The sequence below is a fragment of the Hemicordylus capensis genome, chromosome 3 (assembly GCF_027244095.1).
Source record: "Hemicordylus capensis ecotype Gifberg chromosome 3, rHemCap1.1.pri, whole genome shotgun sequence".
Taxonomy (NCBI): Eukaryota; Metazoa; Chordata; class Lepidosauria; order Squamata; family Cordylidae; genus Hemicordylus; species Hemicordylus capensis.
In genome coordinates this window covers 320,479,620-320,498,825 of record NC_069659.1, presented here as the reverse complement: position 1 = coordinate 320,498,825, position 19,206 = coordinate 320,479,620, and the positions used below count along the sequence as shown (strand labels likewise).

At 45.3% G+C, this 19,206-nt stretch overlaps 1 protein-coding gene across 1 annotated transcript in view; it reads left to right on the top strand.

Moving 5' to 3' along the window:
- SIAH2 (siah E3 ubiquitin protein ligase 2) overlaps window positions 1-18,603 on the top strand; it is a 31,436-nt gene extending 12,833 nt beyond the window's left edge. The window contains exon 2 of the mRNA XM_053304592.1: window positions 16,806-18,603. Within this exon, the coding sequence (XP_053160567.1) occupies window positions 16,806-17,363 (558 nt within the window). The 3' untranslated portion in view covers window positions 17,364-18,603. The remainder of the gene's footprint in view (window positions 1-16,805) is intronic.
- The last annotated feature ends 603 nt before the right edge of the window (window positions 18,604-19,206 follow it).

The window sequence follows — 19,206 nt, the reverse complement described above, 5'->3', positions numbered from 1 at the left end:
TATGTTGGCTGAAATTGAAAGTACAGGATGAAGCCAGCAACATTACCAGCTTGATCCTATCTCCCTCTTTCCTCTGTTTCTTCTTGATACTAAAATATTTTCTGCTGCATTTGGAGTTATCCGGAAACCTGTAATGGCTGATGTGTTCTGACTGAGACTAATCTGTGAAGCAGGAGCATCTAAAACCTTGTATACCACTATTATTCATATTTCATGATACTGTACCTGATCCCCAAAAGGGACTCCCATAAGGTATACAGATAGTCCTGCAAAGAGAGGGGAGGTTGTCCCATGAACAAGCTGATTATCGGCGACAACCAGAACTTGAAGGTTAGAATGTGTTTAGGCCCAAGACTCTCAGACTTCAGCTGCTAAGGCTAGTGTACACAACTACCTGAGACACCATTGAGGAAGGGGGGAACATCAGAACAGCCCCACTGGATCAGGCCCATCTACTCCAGTATCCTGTTGTCCACAGTGGCCCACCTGTAGTGGTGTGTTAGGAGAGGGGGATCTCTTTAAGGACCGGGGAGGGTGCTCTTACCCCTCCCGCCGCATTTCCCCTGCTGACTCTGCCTTTTAAAATGGTCTGGTGGGGCGGAAGTGTACCTCCTCGAACTGGAAGCTTCCCCGGCACTCCTCGCATGGCGTTGGCACGTAAATGGCGCTAGCGCATGTGCCGATATCATTTACATGCCGATGCTGCACAAGGGATGCCAGGGAAGCATCCTGTTGGCATTGTGTCTTAAAGGAGAAAGTGGCACAAGCTGCTGCTTGCACAGAGCTATTTCCAATTAACAGTGCCACGGTGGGTTGGTGGAGGCTTGGAGGACTGGCAAGTAGGACCTGCCCACCTCCTCTTAAGAGAACCCCTCACCCCGCACCAAAGCATTTCCAAGCCAGGGAACAGAAGCATTTCGGCACCTCTCCAAAGAGGCACCGAAACACTCCAGGCTCATCCCTAGTCATTATACTACAACTCCCATCATCCTCAGCCACTGTGGCCAATAGCCAGGGATTATTGGGGCTGTGGTCCAACATCTGGACCACAGACTGGGCTGTAAGAATTAGGCAGCTTGGTGTGTTGGTGAAGACTGCTGCGTGGGTTATGGCAGGTAGGTGGGTGTTAACTATGCATGGGACTTCTGTCTTAATATCTTAACCTAGTTAGACATCCAGATAATAAAATACCTTGCTGTGGCAAGTTGTTTACGAGCAATAATAGAGATCCTCTGTACATGGCATGCATTTTTAATCACAGTTGCTACTACTGTAGCTTTGTTTTTGCATTTATGAAAGCATCCTGCGTTAATATGATTCATCCGTTTTCCTTTGTTGGCCTTAATGAAACCAGTGCATCAGTGCCATTTTAGTTCACCTTTGTTTTTCTCATTAAAATAATATTCATTAAAATGGACCAATAGTCTGTGTCTGCTGTTTTCCAAACCTCTGACTGCTCCACTGTCTGAATGAATTCATAGGTGATCAAACAAGATTTGAAAGGTAAGATAATAGAGGCAGGATCAAGCTTTATTTTATAGAAATGCTAGTGATAAATACAGTGGGTGGGAGGTGACAAGATTCTATTATTAACTACTCATGGATTTAATGAATGAGTTGGGAACAACCCTGGGGCTTAATTACAGGGGTGGGGTTTGGGTTCTTTATAATAGAGATCAGTGATTCCCAGCCAGGGGTACATGAACCTCTGGGGTACTTTTAAGGCTGTTAGGGTTACTCAAGGCCCTCCCACATTGCCAACACACTGACTAGTGGTTAAGATGCAGCTCCATTGGCTCCTGATCAGAGGATTTGGCTATTACAGTCACGGAGGCGATTCTCACGACCATCCAAAACCGGGCTAAGGGAGCCCGCCCGGTTTCAGCTGGTTGTGTGCTGCAACGGGAGCTGTGTGGCTCCCGGCAACAAGCCCGCTTAAATGCCCCTCTCTTAAGCGAGGTTAGTGGAGCGCACACTCTGCTAACCCCATTTTTCTGATTGTGTGTCTGCGGCAGACACACTCGGGGAGGGGGTACCCCAGGAATGCACTTTGCACTCACACGGTGCATTTCTGGGGGATGGGGCGCTGCACAGCAGTGCTTCCCTTCGCCCGAGCCCCGGAGCTGCCGGACGAGCTGCGGCCAGAAGCAAGAGCGCTCAGGCTAAGCCGCCGCTCATCTGGGCAGGTGATCCTCCCACCCAGGTAGTTCCATTTGATTGTCTGTGGGGAGGTAAGCACTTTTGGGCTTCCAGCCTTTATAACAGAGTAGCCCTTCCCACTTGATCATGGGAAGAGCTTCACTGGCTTACAGCCAGATTGTTACTTTGGGGTAGTGCTATTGAAATTAGTGGCAGGGAGTACTTATGAGGGGTGTGTGTGTGCATGCACGCGCACACACACATACACATTTTCTGTGGGGTATCTGAGCTGAAGGTTTCAGACAGAAGGGGGGTACACTTGTGTGTTTTTTTAAAAAAGTTGGAACCCCCTGGCATAGATCATTGCTGTGGCTAGGTAGGTAGGTTTTGGCGGACCCCCCAGATTGTAACATACAGAGCCGGGTCTCACGATCAGTGAGACCCGGTTTCTAAGGGGGAGCGGGAAGAACGGGCTTACCCTGCTCTCCCTGCACACGAGCAGTCAGTCTGCTCTGGGAGGCCGAAGCGGCCGCCCACACAACTGCCGGCTCTGTAATGGAGCCGGCGGGTGCTGGGGAGAGTGGGGGCCGATCAGCCCCCAGAAGCTCCAACATGCCCTGTGCGAGTGTGCAGGGCATGCTGGAGAGACCCCTGGAGCCAGGAGGCAGCTTTTCGCCTCCCCTCCAGGGGTCTGCTCATGAGTAGCCATGACGTGGAGTTGTGCCACGGCTATTCACGATCATAAAAACCAGGTTTGCAGAGCACTCGCTCCGCAAACCCGGTTTTAGGGGAGGGGTACTTAGGCAGGTTAACCGCCTGGAGGCAACCGGGCTCGCCTGTGAGCCCGGTGGCTCCCACGATCAGCCAAAATTGAGCTAGGCTCCCCTAACCCAATTTTGGCTGATCGTAAGAATAGCCTCCCTGTGTCAATAACAAATTGTCTCTCCTATTACAGGAGAACCTTGTTATTCACTGAACTGCTATTCATGGTTCCATGTATCTGCAGGGTCTCGTTGACACCCTTTCTCAGTATCCGCAGATATGAAAGGGGTTAAAACCCATGTGTCCATGGGTACTAGAGGGCCTGAAGTGACCGCAGAGGTCACATCCGCTCACCATTGTGTCTCGGGATTAGCTCCTTTCCTTGCAAAAACAGACTTCCTTTTTCTTCTTTTTTTTGGGGGGGGGGTCCTTTCTTCTTTGGGGGAGGGGGTTATTTTGCCATTTTTTGGACCTTTCCCCTAGTTTTCCCTCCACCCTGGAACCGAACCCGCCTTTCCCCAGAGCAATAATGACTAATCACTCACGGTTCCATTACTTGCGGCAGGAACAGAACCCCCGTGAGTAACGAGGTTCTGTAATCATGCTCTGTTTCTTGAGAAGCAAAAGAGAACGCAAATGAAATTATCAGCACTGATGTCATTGACTTGTCTTGACTGAAATAGCTTCTTGGAGCCACCAAAGGGCCAGTTTCTTAATCTTCCAGGCACAGCTCATTGTGGAGTGCGGGCGGGTGTTACCGTATCCTTTTCTTGGTTAAATGAAACTTAATAAACATCTCTTGCTGATTGGAGTCATTACTCTCCACGCTCTGTATACATTCTCTCTCTTCCTCTGCCAGTTTTTTTCTGCAGCTATCCCAGCAAATGGAATAGAAACTACCTGTTGTAGTTTTGAACTTATTTTGTCTTTCCAGACTTATTCCTGCTTTGCCTTTGATGCTTGCCACTTCATCTCTGCCCTGTTAACACACATCTTGATTCTCCTTGATTTATCTCCCTGGACTTTAGCTTTGGTATTGGATCCTCTAGTCTTGGATGAGCATTTTCATACTTCAGTTGCCCAAGTGTTGTGTTTGGAAACCTGGGTTTTATTTCCTGGTCACCTGTGAAACTTCACTGTGGATGGCTTGGGCAAGTCACTCTCCCTCAGCCTAGCCTACCAAGGATTTCAGTGTGGTTGCTACTTTGAGATCCTTGAGGAATACATTGGGATAAAATGTAACAAACAAATTCTTGAGATGTCAGAGCATCCCTGTGTTTAGAGGGGGAAATTGCCTGTCTGTACTGAGTAGCTGTTTCACCCATGATATCTTACAGTGCATTGAAGAGGGGAGTGCTCCACTTCAGAGGTTCTAAGTGACAAGAGTGTATGAACTCTGTGACGCATGTATGTTGTGAATACCACCTTGCCTTTCTCCCTGTAAATGTGGACGCTCTCAATAACCCCTTTGCCTGTGCAACAGGCAGCACCCAGCTCATTGCTGCCAAGGTGTCAGAAGCCGCTGGGCTAGAATCCAGATCCCCTTGGGGCTGTGTGAGGCAAGCGACTATGATTGCGACTTAGAACCACCTTCTGGGCAACATAGTGTTTTCAGGTGCAGGACCAACCCTGCCCATCCAGGCTCACCATTTGTCTTTGCCAGAGGAGAAGCTATAAAAAAGCTTCCTGTTTGGACTGGGACTGAAGCCCTATTCACATGTTACGTTCAACACTCATGCAATCTGTGTATAGTGTATACAGGTTACAGTTATTCACACATTATATTGAAGGCAGGTACAGCAGTACACTTATGTGTGTCTATTTTATCCACCTTTTTCCAGGTGCATTTTTAAAATGAACTCGGGTACAGCTGTTCACACACAAACATATACATGTGGCTAGACATCTGAATAGGGTTTTTGTCTAGGCAAAAGTTATCTTCTTGGTTCCAACATGTTCCTCCAGCTTCTAGCTCCCTGCTGGCAGTTGACCCTGATCCAACCCGACAGTCGGCTTCTTGTATTAGATTGTTTATTTCTTTTGCTGGACCTTGTTCTGGGCCTTCATTGTGGTTTAGAATGTTAGGCGTTGCTTTCGCCTGATGTTGCCCAGGCTCTGTTCTCCTATCTATCAGCCATGCCTTCTCTTGGACGGGAGTATTTCTTTGTTATTTGAACATGCATTGGCCTGGTTCACACAATTGTTTGAATCTAGGTTTAATGTGGGTTACCTACATTTGTGTGAACCCTTGCCAAGGTGGTTTATAGCCTGATATTCTCTTCTTGCCATGGATTCACACTATCATGCAAATATAGGGGACCCACATTAAATCTAGATCCAAATGATGGTGGGGAAAGGCCAGTATTTTGTTTTGCCATTATTGGTACTGCATTTGATCTACTTTCTCCAGTCTCTGACTTTGCACTTGGGTCTTCCTTTGGGTTGCTGATAGTTGTGCAGGACCTGGTAAGGTTCTCAGCCCTGATCCTGGAAAGTCTACTGATTCTTGGGTGCCCAATACTCATCTTTTTAGATATCTCTGTTCCTTCCCTTCTTTCTAAACTCTTCTGTTCTTCATTTACTCAGTGCCTGAACAACAGCTTGTGCAGATCTGCTGATTTATTTTTTAATTATTATTTATTTATTAAAACATTTTTATACCGCCCAAAACTTACGTCTCTGGGCAGTTTACAACAGAATAAAAACAAAGTAAAACATTCGTTAAAACAAAAATGGGGAAAAAAACACATTACAACAATTTAAAATTTTTAAAATAATATTTTAAAACAGCATTAAAAGCATTAAAACAACATTAATTAAAAGCATTGTTCACCAGGCGCAGATTGTTCCAACCTATTGTTAGATTTAGCTGAAATTCCTCTCTTGTTAGGGACACTAACTAGAATATTTTCAATAGCTGAACCTTGTTTCCTGTCCACCTACAGACCCGCTGCTCCCACCCATTACATCCCGTCCAGTTAGATAATCTCAGATGGCCCTTTTGTTGGTCCCTGATTTCCGAGAGGTTCGGGGCTCTAGGATCCATGAAAGGGCTTTTTCGGTTGCTGCCCCACTTCTTTGGAACTCTCTTCCCATTCAGATTCGTCTAGCCCCTTCCTTACTGATCTTCAAATCTCTATTGGACTTTTCTTTTTCGCCAGGCTTTTGCCCTGTAGTTTACTGTATTTGTTTTTTGTTAGTTACTTTAGTTTTTAATTTAGAATGTAATTTTTAATGTTGCCTTGTTTGCATATTTTTGTGCACCGCCCGGAGTGTTCGGAGTGGGCAGTATATTAAATGTTTCTAATAAATAAAAAATAAATAAATTTAGGATAATGGTGTTTACTTTTCATCTTGAATGCAAAGCAGTAATAGTGTAACCCGATACTCCAAAAACAGAAACATTGCCTATTCTAAGAAAATATTTAGGAAAAGTTGTGCTGTTGAGTCGGTGTCGACTCCTGGCGACCACAGAGCCCTGTGGTTGTCCTTGGTAGGATACAGGAAGGGTTTACTTTTGCCTTCTCCTGCACATACCTTTCAGCACCTTCCTATATTGCTGCTGCCTGATATAGGAGTTTCCCATATTCTGGGAAACACACCAGCAGGGATTTGAACCAACAGTTTCCTACTCTCTAGGCAGGTTGCTTCCCCACTGAGCCATTAGGTGGCTTCAAGATAATATTTACAACAGCTAAATTAAGCATCTTAAAAACTGAATTCCAATTACCCCGCCTCCATTTCCTGTCTCTTCCTCAATAATTTCTTGTATCTGTATCCCCTAGGGCAGGGGTAGACAACATCTGGCTCTCCAGATGTTGCTGAACTACAATGTCCATCACCCCAGCCACAACTTATTGCAGCTGGGGATGATGGGAGTTGTAGTTCAGAAACAACTGGAGAGCCATGGTTGCCTGCCCTTTCCCAGAGCAAGACCTGTCATCTCATTCTTCATGAAGTGTCAGGTTCATGAATAGTGCTCTATAAATTAATAATAATAATAACAATAATTGCATTACTCAAATCCCTTCAGTAATTTAAAATAAATATTGATGTGGTACATCCCTTTTTAAAAGAAATAAAAATAACTATGGCCAAGTTCAGTCAACAAGCTACCATCTTCTAAACATAGTTGGGGGGATTAGAAAGATACCAGACACTCATGCACTTCCCTTCCTCCTCTCCTTTCTCACATGCACAGATTCCCTCTTCCTGGTTTGGTCGAACTATAAGTTGCTGTGGTGTGCAAATTTGGGCTTCGTGCAAATCAGAAATTGGCTCCCAGCTGTGGCTTGCTAACCCACTTCAAACCAGTTCCAAGTTCGTGCTAACCATAGTTTCCCCAGACTTGGACACCCTGACAAAATATAGTTAGAACAGACCATAGAGATGGGGGTGGGTGGGGTGAGCACACAAGCCTGCAGCACATTCCTCCAACTATAGTTGAAAGGATTATGAACCAGGCCTTTGGGGTAAACTCTTCTGAGATCTTGCACTTGGAAGTTTCCAAGGATTTCTTCTCCTGCCTTTAACTATGGTCTCTTGTACCCAAGCAGAAGGGGGTGGTTTGCGGCTTGGAAGAGTTCTCACTCCATCTCGAACAGATGAACAGAGCCCCTGTTGGGCTCTGCAAGCCAGGTGTTCACACAAGAGCACCACAGCAAGCTTGGAGCTGAGAAATCTGCAGAGAAACAGGAGAGCCTTCCCACAATGCATCATGCGGCCAGGAGGCAGGAAACCCAATGATGTCAGCAACCATGCTCTGAGTGGCCACGAGGGGCAGAAGGCGGGCCATCCCTACTTAAGGCATTACTCGCATGGGACCATAGAGTATGCTGTGCAGAGCGGCACACTCACAGCTAGCAACCCTCACAGCTCAAGCTGCCATGTTCTCTCACAAACATGGCAGCCGGCTGCCAGAACCTGAAAACACTGGGAAAAGTGGACACACAATTGACAAGCCTAGGGCCCCTGTTCTTCACTTACCTGAGTTAAGAGCATTAGAAGCAGGGTTACCCAGATTTGGTCTACCAGGCTTGGGGCATTTGCCCTGATTCACACATGCATGCAGTCCTGGGTTAGAGGCAGATACCCAAGTTTAGCTGCTTGTGTGAAGAGGCTTTATATTTTAGCTTAGAGAGAAACAGGTGAGTGGGCTGTGCATATTCTATGCTTTTAAAAAGCTCCAGATTCTAAATTCTGTCTCCAAATGAGCAAATTCTAAATCACAGATAAGTTATGCAGATTTGCTCAATATACATTCATGTGTTACTTTTGCAAAATTTTGCTTCTGTTAGCCAAGGGTAGAAAGTCCTGCTCGGTTCTCTTCTGGTTTCCGATATTTTTATCAGCCATTGATGCTCACGCTTTAGCAAGCCTCTAGTCCTTAGCGGGCTGCAAATAGAAGTTTGCAATGTCTCCGTTCCCACCCTTTTGTCTAGTTGAGACTCTCCGGATAATGAACTCTGCGTCCAGATCCAAGTTCTGTGCTTGGATCAGTGATTCAGTCTTGGCCTACACTTGTTCCTGAAAGTAGCAAGTTAATTGCAGAAGACAACTCCTGCATTTTAGAGCCTCAGCCTTTAATTTGCAGAGTAAGGGAATGGTATTTCACAAATGCTTGCCGATATTATTACTTTTGCAATTAGCTATGTGCTCAGCACAGCATGTGCTGACCTATACAGCTGCTGAGACTGCAATTAACAGTGATTGGGGGGAAGGAGAACTTAAGATGCATCTTGGAGTGAAACTTGGAATAATTGAAAATAGCCAAGAGACTAGGATAGGTCAAAAATGTTAATGGGATTTAAAGCTTTCTACCTTCAGGTTTCAGATCTAGCTTGAATGACAGAGTTCTGACTAGCTGCCAGGGGCCAGTGATTCCTGTGAAGAGGTTTGAGTCTCTACTTCCCTGTGTGCTTGAACAGAGGGTGTGTGGTTTAAAAAACAAACAAACACACACACACACACACACACACACATATATCACATTTCTGGTGAGAGCAGGGCTGGTTTAAGATTTGTTACAGTTGCCTGTCTCCCTGGTGGGAACAAAGCCAGAGACTACAGAGGGAATGGGGTATCCTAACACTAGACCAATTCCACAGTCAGCCAGTGTTTTTAAGGGATGGATAGTCAGAGAAGGAACTAGGCACAGACGCATGATGAGTATACGTGTTCTGAGCAAGCATGGTACATAGGCAGCTTCCTTATACCCCGTCATACCACTGGTCCAACTAGCTCAGTATTGCCAATACTGGCTGGCAATGATTTCCCAAGGTTTCAAGCAGGAGCCTTTCCCAGTCTTATCTGGAGATGTCAGGGATTGAACTGGTACCTTGTGTACAAGCAGCTGCTCTATCACTGAGCTACAGCTCTCTCCCTTAAGGGGAGTATCTTACAGCAGACGGTGCTCAAATGTAGACCGAAATGCAAACCAGCGGAGACTCTGCTTAGCAAAGGGGGCAATTTGTGCTTGCCAGTTCTCCTCTTCCCACATGTGAGTTGCTTAATGGGCAACTCTTGCCCACTGTTGTATTCTAAAATAACTTTTGGAGCATATGGATATTTTTTTATTATCATATTTTTAATGATATGTAAATCTCTAGGTGATGTACAAATCCCACATTAAAATCACAAGTTAAAATACATATGACCATAAATGAGATCTGTGCACTAGTACTTCATTTTCTCTCCCCACCCCCAAGGTGTGCAGACCTGCAGTGATTCTTGCATCTGTCATGCCAGCCCTCCCCGCTGCCCTGCCCCACAAGAAACTGCCAACCCACATATTCAAAATGATCCTGGGATTAGTCAACACCTTTAACTAATCCCAGGTTCTGGGATTAACCAACACCCTTTTACCTTAGTCAGGGTAAAACAATCCATTTTCCCAGGTTGTTGCCCAAGGGGAGGAACTGTCTGTCTAGACAATTCTCCCAGGAGCATCCTTTCTAGGCAGGTGAGTCATGCCACAATCTCCATTGCAATTGCTCACCGTTAGAATGAATAGGTAAGAGTAGTGACATCAAAGCAGCCCAGTTCAAGTTCTGTGTTATTAGCAGTAACATGGCACAATGCAGAAGGTTCCTCCCTGCATGACCATCTGGTGATGCAGGCTGCAAGGCTTGTACTCAGATATCATACTCAATACCTGCCAGCTTGTCCAGGACATCTCTCTCTCTCTCTCCCCCTAGACTGCTTCAGAGGTAGAGGCAAGAGCTTTACAGCTTGGGCTATAAAGCCCAAGCTTTCTTGCTAGGCTGTAAGAGAATCTCTTAAACTGCTGATATATGGTGTAGGATAAGACTTGTAATCCAGGCTGTGTGCACTCCATGCCAGAAGAATTGCATTCCAAGGAAACTGCCACGTAGCGCTAGCAATATATTATTCACAAGTGAATTTGCTTAAAACACTTAATTTGCATGGTTTGGATTTCCCCTTCTTCTTTCAGTTCAAAGAGAATGGAATGAGAGGGGGAAACAATAGAAATGGTGGGTTAGGGTGTGTGTGTGTGTGTGTGTGTGTGTGTTTGTTTGTTTTGAAAGCATGAAGAGGCACAAGAGTTGCCAAGCACATTTCACATGGGGTAATATATCAGGGGTATAACCATGACTAATTGGCCATTGTGGCTGGGTTCAGTGTTCCCTCTAAGGCACGTGTGTGCGCACAGACTTTTTTGCTGTCCACTCAGTTAATTTTAGATCCTGCTCAGGTTGTTTGGGAAGGCCCCACTCTGAATGCACATGCACACACACTGCCTTGATACTGCTGCCCAGCACAAAACTCATTCCACACAGAGATGGAGAAAATTAGAGGGAATACGGCTGGGGATAATGGGAGCTGTAGTCCAACAACATCTAGGGACCTGAGGTTAAGAATATAAGAAGAGCCCAGCTGGATCAGACCAAAAGCCCATCCAGTCCAGCATCCTGTTTCACACAGTGACCCACGAGATACCTCTGAGAAGCCTACAGGCAAGAGGTTAGGGCATGCCCTCTCTCCTGCTGTTACTCCCCTGCAACTGGTATTCAGAGGCATCTTGCCTCTGAGGCTGGAGGTGGCCTATAGCCACCAGACTAGTAGCCAGTGATAGACTTGTCCTCCATGGCTTTGTCTAAGCCCCTTTTAAAGCCATCCAAGCTAATAGCCATCACCACATCCCATGGCAGAGAAATCCATAGATTAATTATGCACTGTGTGAAAAAGTATTTCCTCTTGTCGGTCTGAAATTTCCTGGCCTTCAGTCTCATGGGATGACCCCTGGTTCTCTCTCTACTCCATGCATAATTTTATACCCCTCTATCATGTCCTTCCGTAGTTGCCTCTATTCCAAACTAAAAGAGGGAACCCTTGTGTTGTGTTGTATCATTGCAACGATTATTATTTTTCATTGCAGCCTTGAAGTCAAGAATGTTGGCTAATGCAGGGGTTCTCACCCTTCAGTCCCCAGCTGTTGTTGGATTACAATTCCCGCCATCCCTCTTCACAATGGCTGAAGGCCATTGTGGCTGAGGATGATAAGAATTGTTGTCCAACTGCAGCTGTGAATCCCAAAGTGTGAGAGGCCCTTTGCTAATATAACTAGATCAAATAGGGATCCGGCAATAATAATCTACTCTCTGAGTTGCTTGCTGTTGAAAAATCCCACAAATCTCATACATCTTACAGAAATACTACAACCCTAACCTACACCAACATATTCTTGTAGGCCTTCAGAGCGGTTTGTGGCTTTATGCTTTTGGTGAGCAATACACAACACTGCAGCTTCCCAAGAGCTACGCAATATCTGTTGGGCAGGCTTTCAGAGTGTATCTAATTTTCCAGTTCTCTTCATGTATTGTCAAAGTTTACTAGGTCGCTTTAGTAAGGTCCCCGGGCTCACCTGGTTCCAAACTGGGATGTAGTTCTAGACAGCAGTGAACAAAAGCAGCAGCCTTACCTCTTCAAGGGGGCATTTCACAAACACAGCACTAGACATCTCTGAAAATTGTCAAGCGGCAAAATGCTTCCCATCTTCCTGTTAACGCAGATGTAGATTTTCTGTTACACTTGGTAATGTTATACTTAACTGCCTCAGCGGATTTGATAGATTTTATATGTTGCATAATTACTGATGCAGGTTAGCTGGCAAAGCACAATGGAAAATGATTTGGTGCAGTTGTTACGTAATTTCTCAGTGCAAGATGGAATAACAGCTGCTAGGCCAGAAAGAACTGATTGTAAATTGGCATAGGAATAACAACAATATTTAGTGTGTTTCAAGTGCTTGGGACATTTCACATACATTTGGCTTGTTCACACAACCACCAGCGGGGCAAGAGAAGTGACCAGCCTGGGTGGGTTAGCAGGGAATGCTTTCAATTTTTGGCTGTGTGCTTGCAAATATTAAGGTAGGAGGCTGGGAGAATGATCACGTGTGAGGTGGCATCTGGGTAGGATATCTTTTCTTCCTACCTCAGTAAAAAGTTGGGGAGAGAATCTGAGTAGGGCACGCTTGCCTGACCCAGCTGTCAGGCAAGCACACGATCATTCTCCCCGCCTCCAACCTTGATGTTTTCAAGCGTGTGACTGAAAGTTGAGAGCACACCCAGCCCTCCTACTCTGACTAGGTGCTTCTCCTACCTTGCCGGCAGTCGTGTGAACAAACCTAATATCTCAGTAATCCTAATTATCTGAGGGGGCCCTGCTCCGGGTGCCGACAATGAGGGAGGCCCGGCTTTCATGCACTCAGGACAGGGCCTTCTCTGTTGCTGCCCCTAGACTCTGGAATGCTCTCCCAGTGGCCATTCGTTCCTCAGACTCCATCATGGCTTTTAGAAAGCTTTTAAAGACTTGGCTTTTTACCCAGGCTTTTGCATAATCATTTTTACTGCGGCTTCTCTGTGTTTTTATCTGTTGTCTGTTGTCTTGTTTTTATGCTTGTTTTATATGGTTTTAGCTTGATGTTTTTATTGCTTTTATTGAATGTTTTAATTTTTGTAAACCGCCTTGGGGTTTTCTTTTAACGAAAGGCGGTATAGAAATGTAAAAATAAATAAATAAATAAAAATAATCCTTACAACAGCCCTATTAAAGTTGGCCGGTGTTATCCCCATATTGTAGATGTGACTGGTTAAGAGAACAGTTACTTCCTTAGTACACAATTCCTATGTGCAGGCTCCATAAGTAAAATGTGCATTAAGTTTCCCATGAATGGAGAGTAACACATGGTACCCCTGCTAGCTGAGCAAAAAGATACCTTTTTAAAGTGGTGATTCTCTTATATGTAGCAGGGGGAGAGTAACTGGCCCTATCCAACTGCAGCACAGATTCCCTCCAGTGGCTGTTGCTGGTATCTGCATTATGGTTCTTTCTAGATTGTGAGCCCTTTGGGGTCAGGGGACCATCTTATTTATGTACTATTTATTATTCTATGTAAACCGCTTTGAGAACTTTGGTTGAAGAGCTGTAAATAAATATTCGTAGTAGTAGCAGTAATCTAGCTGGGCAAACAAACCTTACACAGTGGCCTGTGTTTTGTTTATAAAATACTTATTATGTGCATTTTGGGGAACATGTATGTTAACACTGATAAAGCGAAACTTTAATTCTGAATGTGAATAATTAAACTTTTACTTACTATTTAGCTTCTGAACGCAGGCTTTTTTAATATTAGAAAAATCAGACTCTGTAATCTCTCTTGAAAACACACAGAAGGCGATTCATCATTTTTCTTGGTTTTTAAATCTGCAATTGAAAGTAGATAACTGCATACAGTGTTTTTCAGTGAGCTAGGTTTTAACATCTGAATTTAGGCTGAATGTGATTTTTAAGTGCCTGGGTGCTGTGCACTGGACCTTGTGAGCATTCTGAGTAGCTGTTAAAAATTAATTACGTTTGCAACCCTTGTGTGAAGTCCACGGCTGTAGCTGAATTGCTTAGGGAATGAAATCCTGGCAGTCACCTTCGCTTGAGAAATAGAATGTGTCTGCTGCTCTTACTGCTGTTTAAATGTTTGCAATAAAGCAAATGGAGTTTTTAAACTGCCACTTACTTCTGAATTATGAAACTATTAAAATTTCATATCATTGTGTATTAGCCAGCATTGCTCCCTCATTAGCAGGAGTCTCCATTTTTGTACCAGACTGTAAAGCTAGGGTGTAATACACATTGTTCATGATATGAGGCTGCACCAAAACCAATACTCTGGAATTACATTTTCCCTGTCTCTAAGGGAGAATGCAATTCTAAGGTATAGAGACCTGCCCGTTTTTCACACAGCAGGCAGGCTTTACTGTGAGTTCAAAGTTGCCCCCCGCCCCAAACGACACAAAAAGTGGATTTATTTTTTACCCTGGATAGAAATCAGGCTACACTCTGAGACCTTTCTCAGAAGCAGTGAGAAAGGGCAAGAGGGTTAGTGGGGAGGAAGCCCTAAAGAGTTTACCTCCCTGCAGACGACCGAAGGTGTCCAATTTGGCAGGCAGATCGCCTGCTCAGATGACTACCGGCTGCTGCCGTTAGCTCGGAGCGCCAGGGTGCTCGGACCAATGTTCCCTCTAATGGAGATTCCCAGATGTTGTTGACAACAACTCTCAGAATCCCCAGCTGCAGTGGCTTTTTGCTTGGGGATTATGGGAGTTGTATTCAACAACATCTTGGAATCCCTGTTTGAGGGAACACTGGCTGGGACGTGTCACCCTGCCCCCCGGAGTTCCCATAATGCACCATGTGAGAGTACTCACTCTCCTAACCTTGTTTTGGAGGGTGGCTGCCTAGGTGGGTTTGCCACCACAGTGCCTCCAGCATTGGGCCCAGTCCCGGCCGTACACATGTACAGGCAAAACAGGGCTGGGCTTCCTTAATCAGGTTTTGCCTGGGGACATGAATAGCTTCTCTAACATGCAGTTGTGTGTGAAGTGCTCCCTGAGAGCTCTCAGGGACTTTGGGTGAATCTGGCTGATATGTGAATGCACACCCTCCAGAGTAGGGATGTGCACGGAACCAGGCGGAGGTGACTCGATGGTGAGGGAGGTCTCACTTTAAGGGCAGGGGAGGGTGCACTTACCCTTCCCTCTGCTTTCCCCCCACCGCCGCTCAGTATTTTTAATGTCCTACAGGGTGAGAGGGTGGTACTTCCCTGCTGCCCCATTTGCTCCTTGGCCAAAAGTGGCTGGTGTGTGTGCGCCCACATGTCACGCTCATGCACGTGAGCACCGTCCAAGGAGCAAACTGGGTGGCAGCGAAGTACGCTGCCACCCCGTAGGACATTAAAAATGCTGAGCCCTGGCAGGGGGAAAGCTGGGGGGGGGGGTAAGTGCACCCTCCCCCGCCCTTAAAGTGAGAACCCTCCTCTCACCTTCAAACCCTCCAGTGTCTGAACCTGTTCGGAGGCCCGTAAAAGGGCCTCCAAACAGGTTCGTGCACATCCCTACTCCAGAGTGCTTTAGTGGATCAGGACAAACCAACAAGCCCCCACCACCTTTCCCAGCTCCGAGTTTGGAACTGGGGAGGCAGCAGGGGCTTGCACAGATACAGAGTGTGATGTCGGAGATCAGGAGAGGGGCAGGGTGTTGGTGACCATAACTTTGGACTTGGCTGCTAAAGTCAGTCAAGGGACCATTATGGACCATTGGAGAATCATAACTACACATTAGGAAGGGGAAATCCCTTCTTTCGGCAACAAGCCTACATCGTGCAGGGCACTACTTCCACTACTGGAAACAGGGCTGCCCATTGGGTGGTGTTGACTTTGAACCTGGAGAGCCTGGGTTCCAATTTCTGCCTCTTTCCTCAATGGCAACAACACACAACTTTGCACAGGTACGAGAATAAGGAAGTGGTACACTGGCTCTGCTTATTGTGCACAATTAAAGGGCTACTAGCAAAGCCTGTAATTTCAAATTTAGGGGGCAGGGAGGGATAATGAAAATTAGGAAATCTGTCCAAGTGCACTTTTCATAGCTTATTCCAGTTGTATGATTTGGGCCCTTGCTCTGTTTAGAGTCCCTTGTCAAAGACTGAATACTTTGGAGCAGTGGAGGGTAGAATTACACACAGCGGAACAACGGGGCAGATAGCAGAATGTTGTGATGTCAAGACTAGGATAAATTAGATACAACAGAGCCGAAGGAGCGAAGCCTCTGCTGCCAGTTTGGGGACAACCACACACTTGGCATGGTGCCTTCTTTAGCCCCCAAACTGTAGTTCTCTGACTGTGTTGGTAACTTTTTCATATTTAACTTTATAATAATACTTGTGATACATAAATGCTTGCCAAAGCATGTCCTTGTTATACAAAATGTTTAGTGGAATTGGGTGGTATTCTTAGAGGCTCTGCTTGAGGCACCACCGCTGACTGAGATTCATTTTTCAGAGACTGGAAACAGGACCTTTTCAGTTGTGGCCTCTTTTGGTTTTTGGAATGTTTTCCTGGAGGAGCTCTACCATGTCCTTCTCTTAGGACCGTCAAAAAGCATTTGAAAATCCATCCTTTTAGACAGGCCTTTTAGTGTTCTTATCTGCACTCTGTGTCTGCAAAGTATATATTTAAGGTTGGTTTTAATTGGGTCCTATTGTTAGCTAACCTGTTAAAAATATATACATTATTTTATTTGTTTCATTGTTTTACCATTCCTGTGAGTTGCCCCAAGCAGTATTGTACTGGAGGAGCAGGATATAGATATTTTAAATAAATAAACATCTTAGGATACATGCAATACTTGAAAAACCTGTAATTAAACACTGGCTATATATTTGCACGTGCATGATGGAGTAAAAATTTAAAAATCTGAAAAAATACTTGTTTAAGTATTTTGAAAAATAATCAAAATGTTAAATCAAGGTGTGTTGGTTTAAAAAAAAAAAAACAACTTAAGTGTACAGCCTTACTTACTTCTCTCTCTTTCTCGGTCTTCTTTCAGTATGCCACCACAGGCTGCTCTCTGACCCTCCATCATACGGAAAAGCCAGACCACGAAGACATTTGTGAATACCGCCCTTACTCCTGCCCGTGTCCTGGCGCCTCATGCAAATGGCAGGGTTCGTTGGAAGCTGTCATGTCCCACCTCATGCACGCCCACAAGAGCATCACCACGCTTCAAGGAGAAGACATTGTCTTCCTCGCCACAGACATTAACTTGCCAGGGGCCGTCGACTGGGTGATGATGCAGTCTTGCTTCGGTCACCATTTCATGCTGGTGCTGGAGAAGCAGGAGAAGTACGAGGGCCACCAGCAGTTCTTTGCCATTGTCTTGCTCATCGGAACTCGCAAGCAAGCAGAGAACTTTGCGTACAGACTAGAACTGAACGGCAACCGGCGGAGGCTGACTTGGGAGGCTACGCCGCGGTCCATCCATGACGGTGTGGCAGCGGCCATCATGAACAGCGACTGTCTTGTGTTTGACACTGCCATAGCACACCTTTTTGCAGACAATGGGAACCTTGGAATCAATGTGACTATTTCTACGTGTTGTCCGTGATATTTCTGTGTAATTCGTGAGACTGTATGTGTGTCTGGACATTGTGCTTTTACATTTCCCTGATGGTTTTTAAAATGGCACTCAGTGATGTCTTCATAACTAGTAGGGTTCTTACTTTGCCTACCTTTTTGTAACATTTCCCCCCCTCCCCTGGGAGTTTTAAAGGCGTGGTTAACAGGACCCATTAAGCTGATGTAAGATGAGTTTGTCCTGTTAATCTGAAAGGAAGAAAAGGAATTTATTTTTAAGCAGTCCTGTTGGGTGCATTTTAGAGCGGGAAACAATTCCCTTTTCTTGAAAAGCAGTGCGGTGGAGTGTCCCATCAGAGAGAGATCCCCAGTGCTAAAAGAAGCAGTTTACATCTGCAGTAGAATGAAGTGGTAGATGGTAAAATGGACCAAACCACTTCGGGCTGCAGCTGGGGAACATCATTTTTGAATGCTCCTCTACATAACCCCTTGTAAGTAAGAACCTAGCACATTAAAGAAAGTGGTTCTAGGCCCAGCAGTGTCCCTGCTGTACTAAGGTTTTGTTGGTTTACTTACAGGGAACATTTTAAGTGGGGGGTGGGGGACATTTAAAAACCTGACGATCATTCACCTGCAGTCTGAAGTGGTGCAGTCCACTCTACTACTTCAGGACCCTACCAGCCCATTTTGCTGCATTTGTAGATGAGGCTGTGCAAATTGCCTCTTGACGTTCTCCATTAATTTTTTAAGGTGGGATTGGGAGGCTTTGCTTTACTTTTTAAAATTATGAGACGGCATGACAGTGACCCAGAAACAAAATGTATGCCATCCCTTTGTTGGTCTGCTTCAGTTTTTTTTGTTTTTGTTTTTCAAGAATAGGTTTGCCCTCTGACAGATATCAACTCCATCGACCTTCAAAATGTTTGACCCTCTACAAACCCACATCAGCACAAACCCATTTTCAGCAAGAGCTGAAGAGGTCAACACTTCTGTGAGGGTGGCTGCTAGGGCGTGGGGTTACAAACCCAAGATGTTTTTGAGCAGTTAAAACTAGGACCCGCCTATAAATATATCCAGGTTGTTTACATGTGGCTTACTTTCGAGAAGACATACTTGACATTGTAAAGACTGACAAATAACATAAGGAAAAGTGTTGTGGCCTGTGTCTTGTCCCTTTTATTTTTATTTTTTTAAGCTATTTAAGGGTTTTTTGGGGGTGGTTGTTGCCATATTTACTCTAGTTTTTTAAATAAATATTTTGCAAAAATAAATTTTGTGGAGTCTAAATAACTATTTAGATGACTGGAAAAACAGGCGCATCCATTACATGACGGCACTGTCACTGCACTGTAAATGTTTGCTTGTGGTATTTAGACAGCCCAGAATATCGTTCTGAAATTGAGAACATCTTTGCATTCGTAAGACCCCAGGTTCTAGTTTTAAAAGAATCTCAAGCAGAACTGGTGGGGGCGGGAGGAGAGCCACTGTTCCCTCTAAGGTGTGCGCATGCTCACACATTTTCTGGTGTCCGCTCAGTTAATTTTAGATCCTGCTCAGGTTGAATCGGGAAGGCCCCACTCTGAATGCATGTGCGTGCACACTGCCTTGATACTGCTGCTCAGAACAAAACTCATTCCACACACAGATGGAAAAAATTAGAGAGAACAATGTGGGAAGCTCTACCTGGAACTTGGAGACCTGCAACCATTTAAAGTAGACTATACTGGCCTAGGCATACCAATGTTCTGACATGGCGAAAGGCCACCTTATATGTTCGCTGTCTCTCTGACTTGTCACTTCTGTCATCTCTTTTCCTAGGCAGTCCTCAGGACATGCACCAGCTGCCCTCCAGCAAAACCCCATGCTGAACTTGT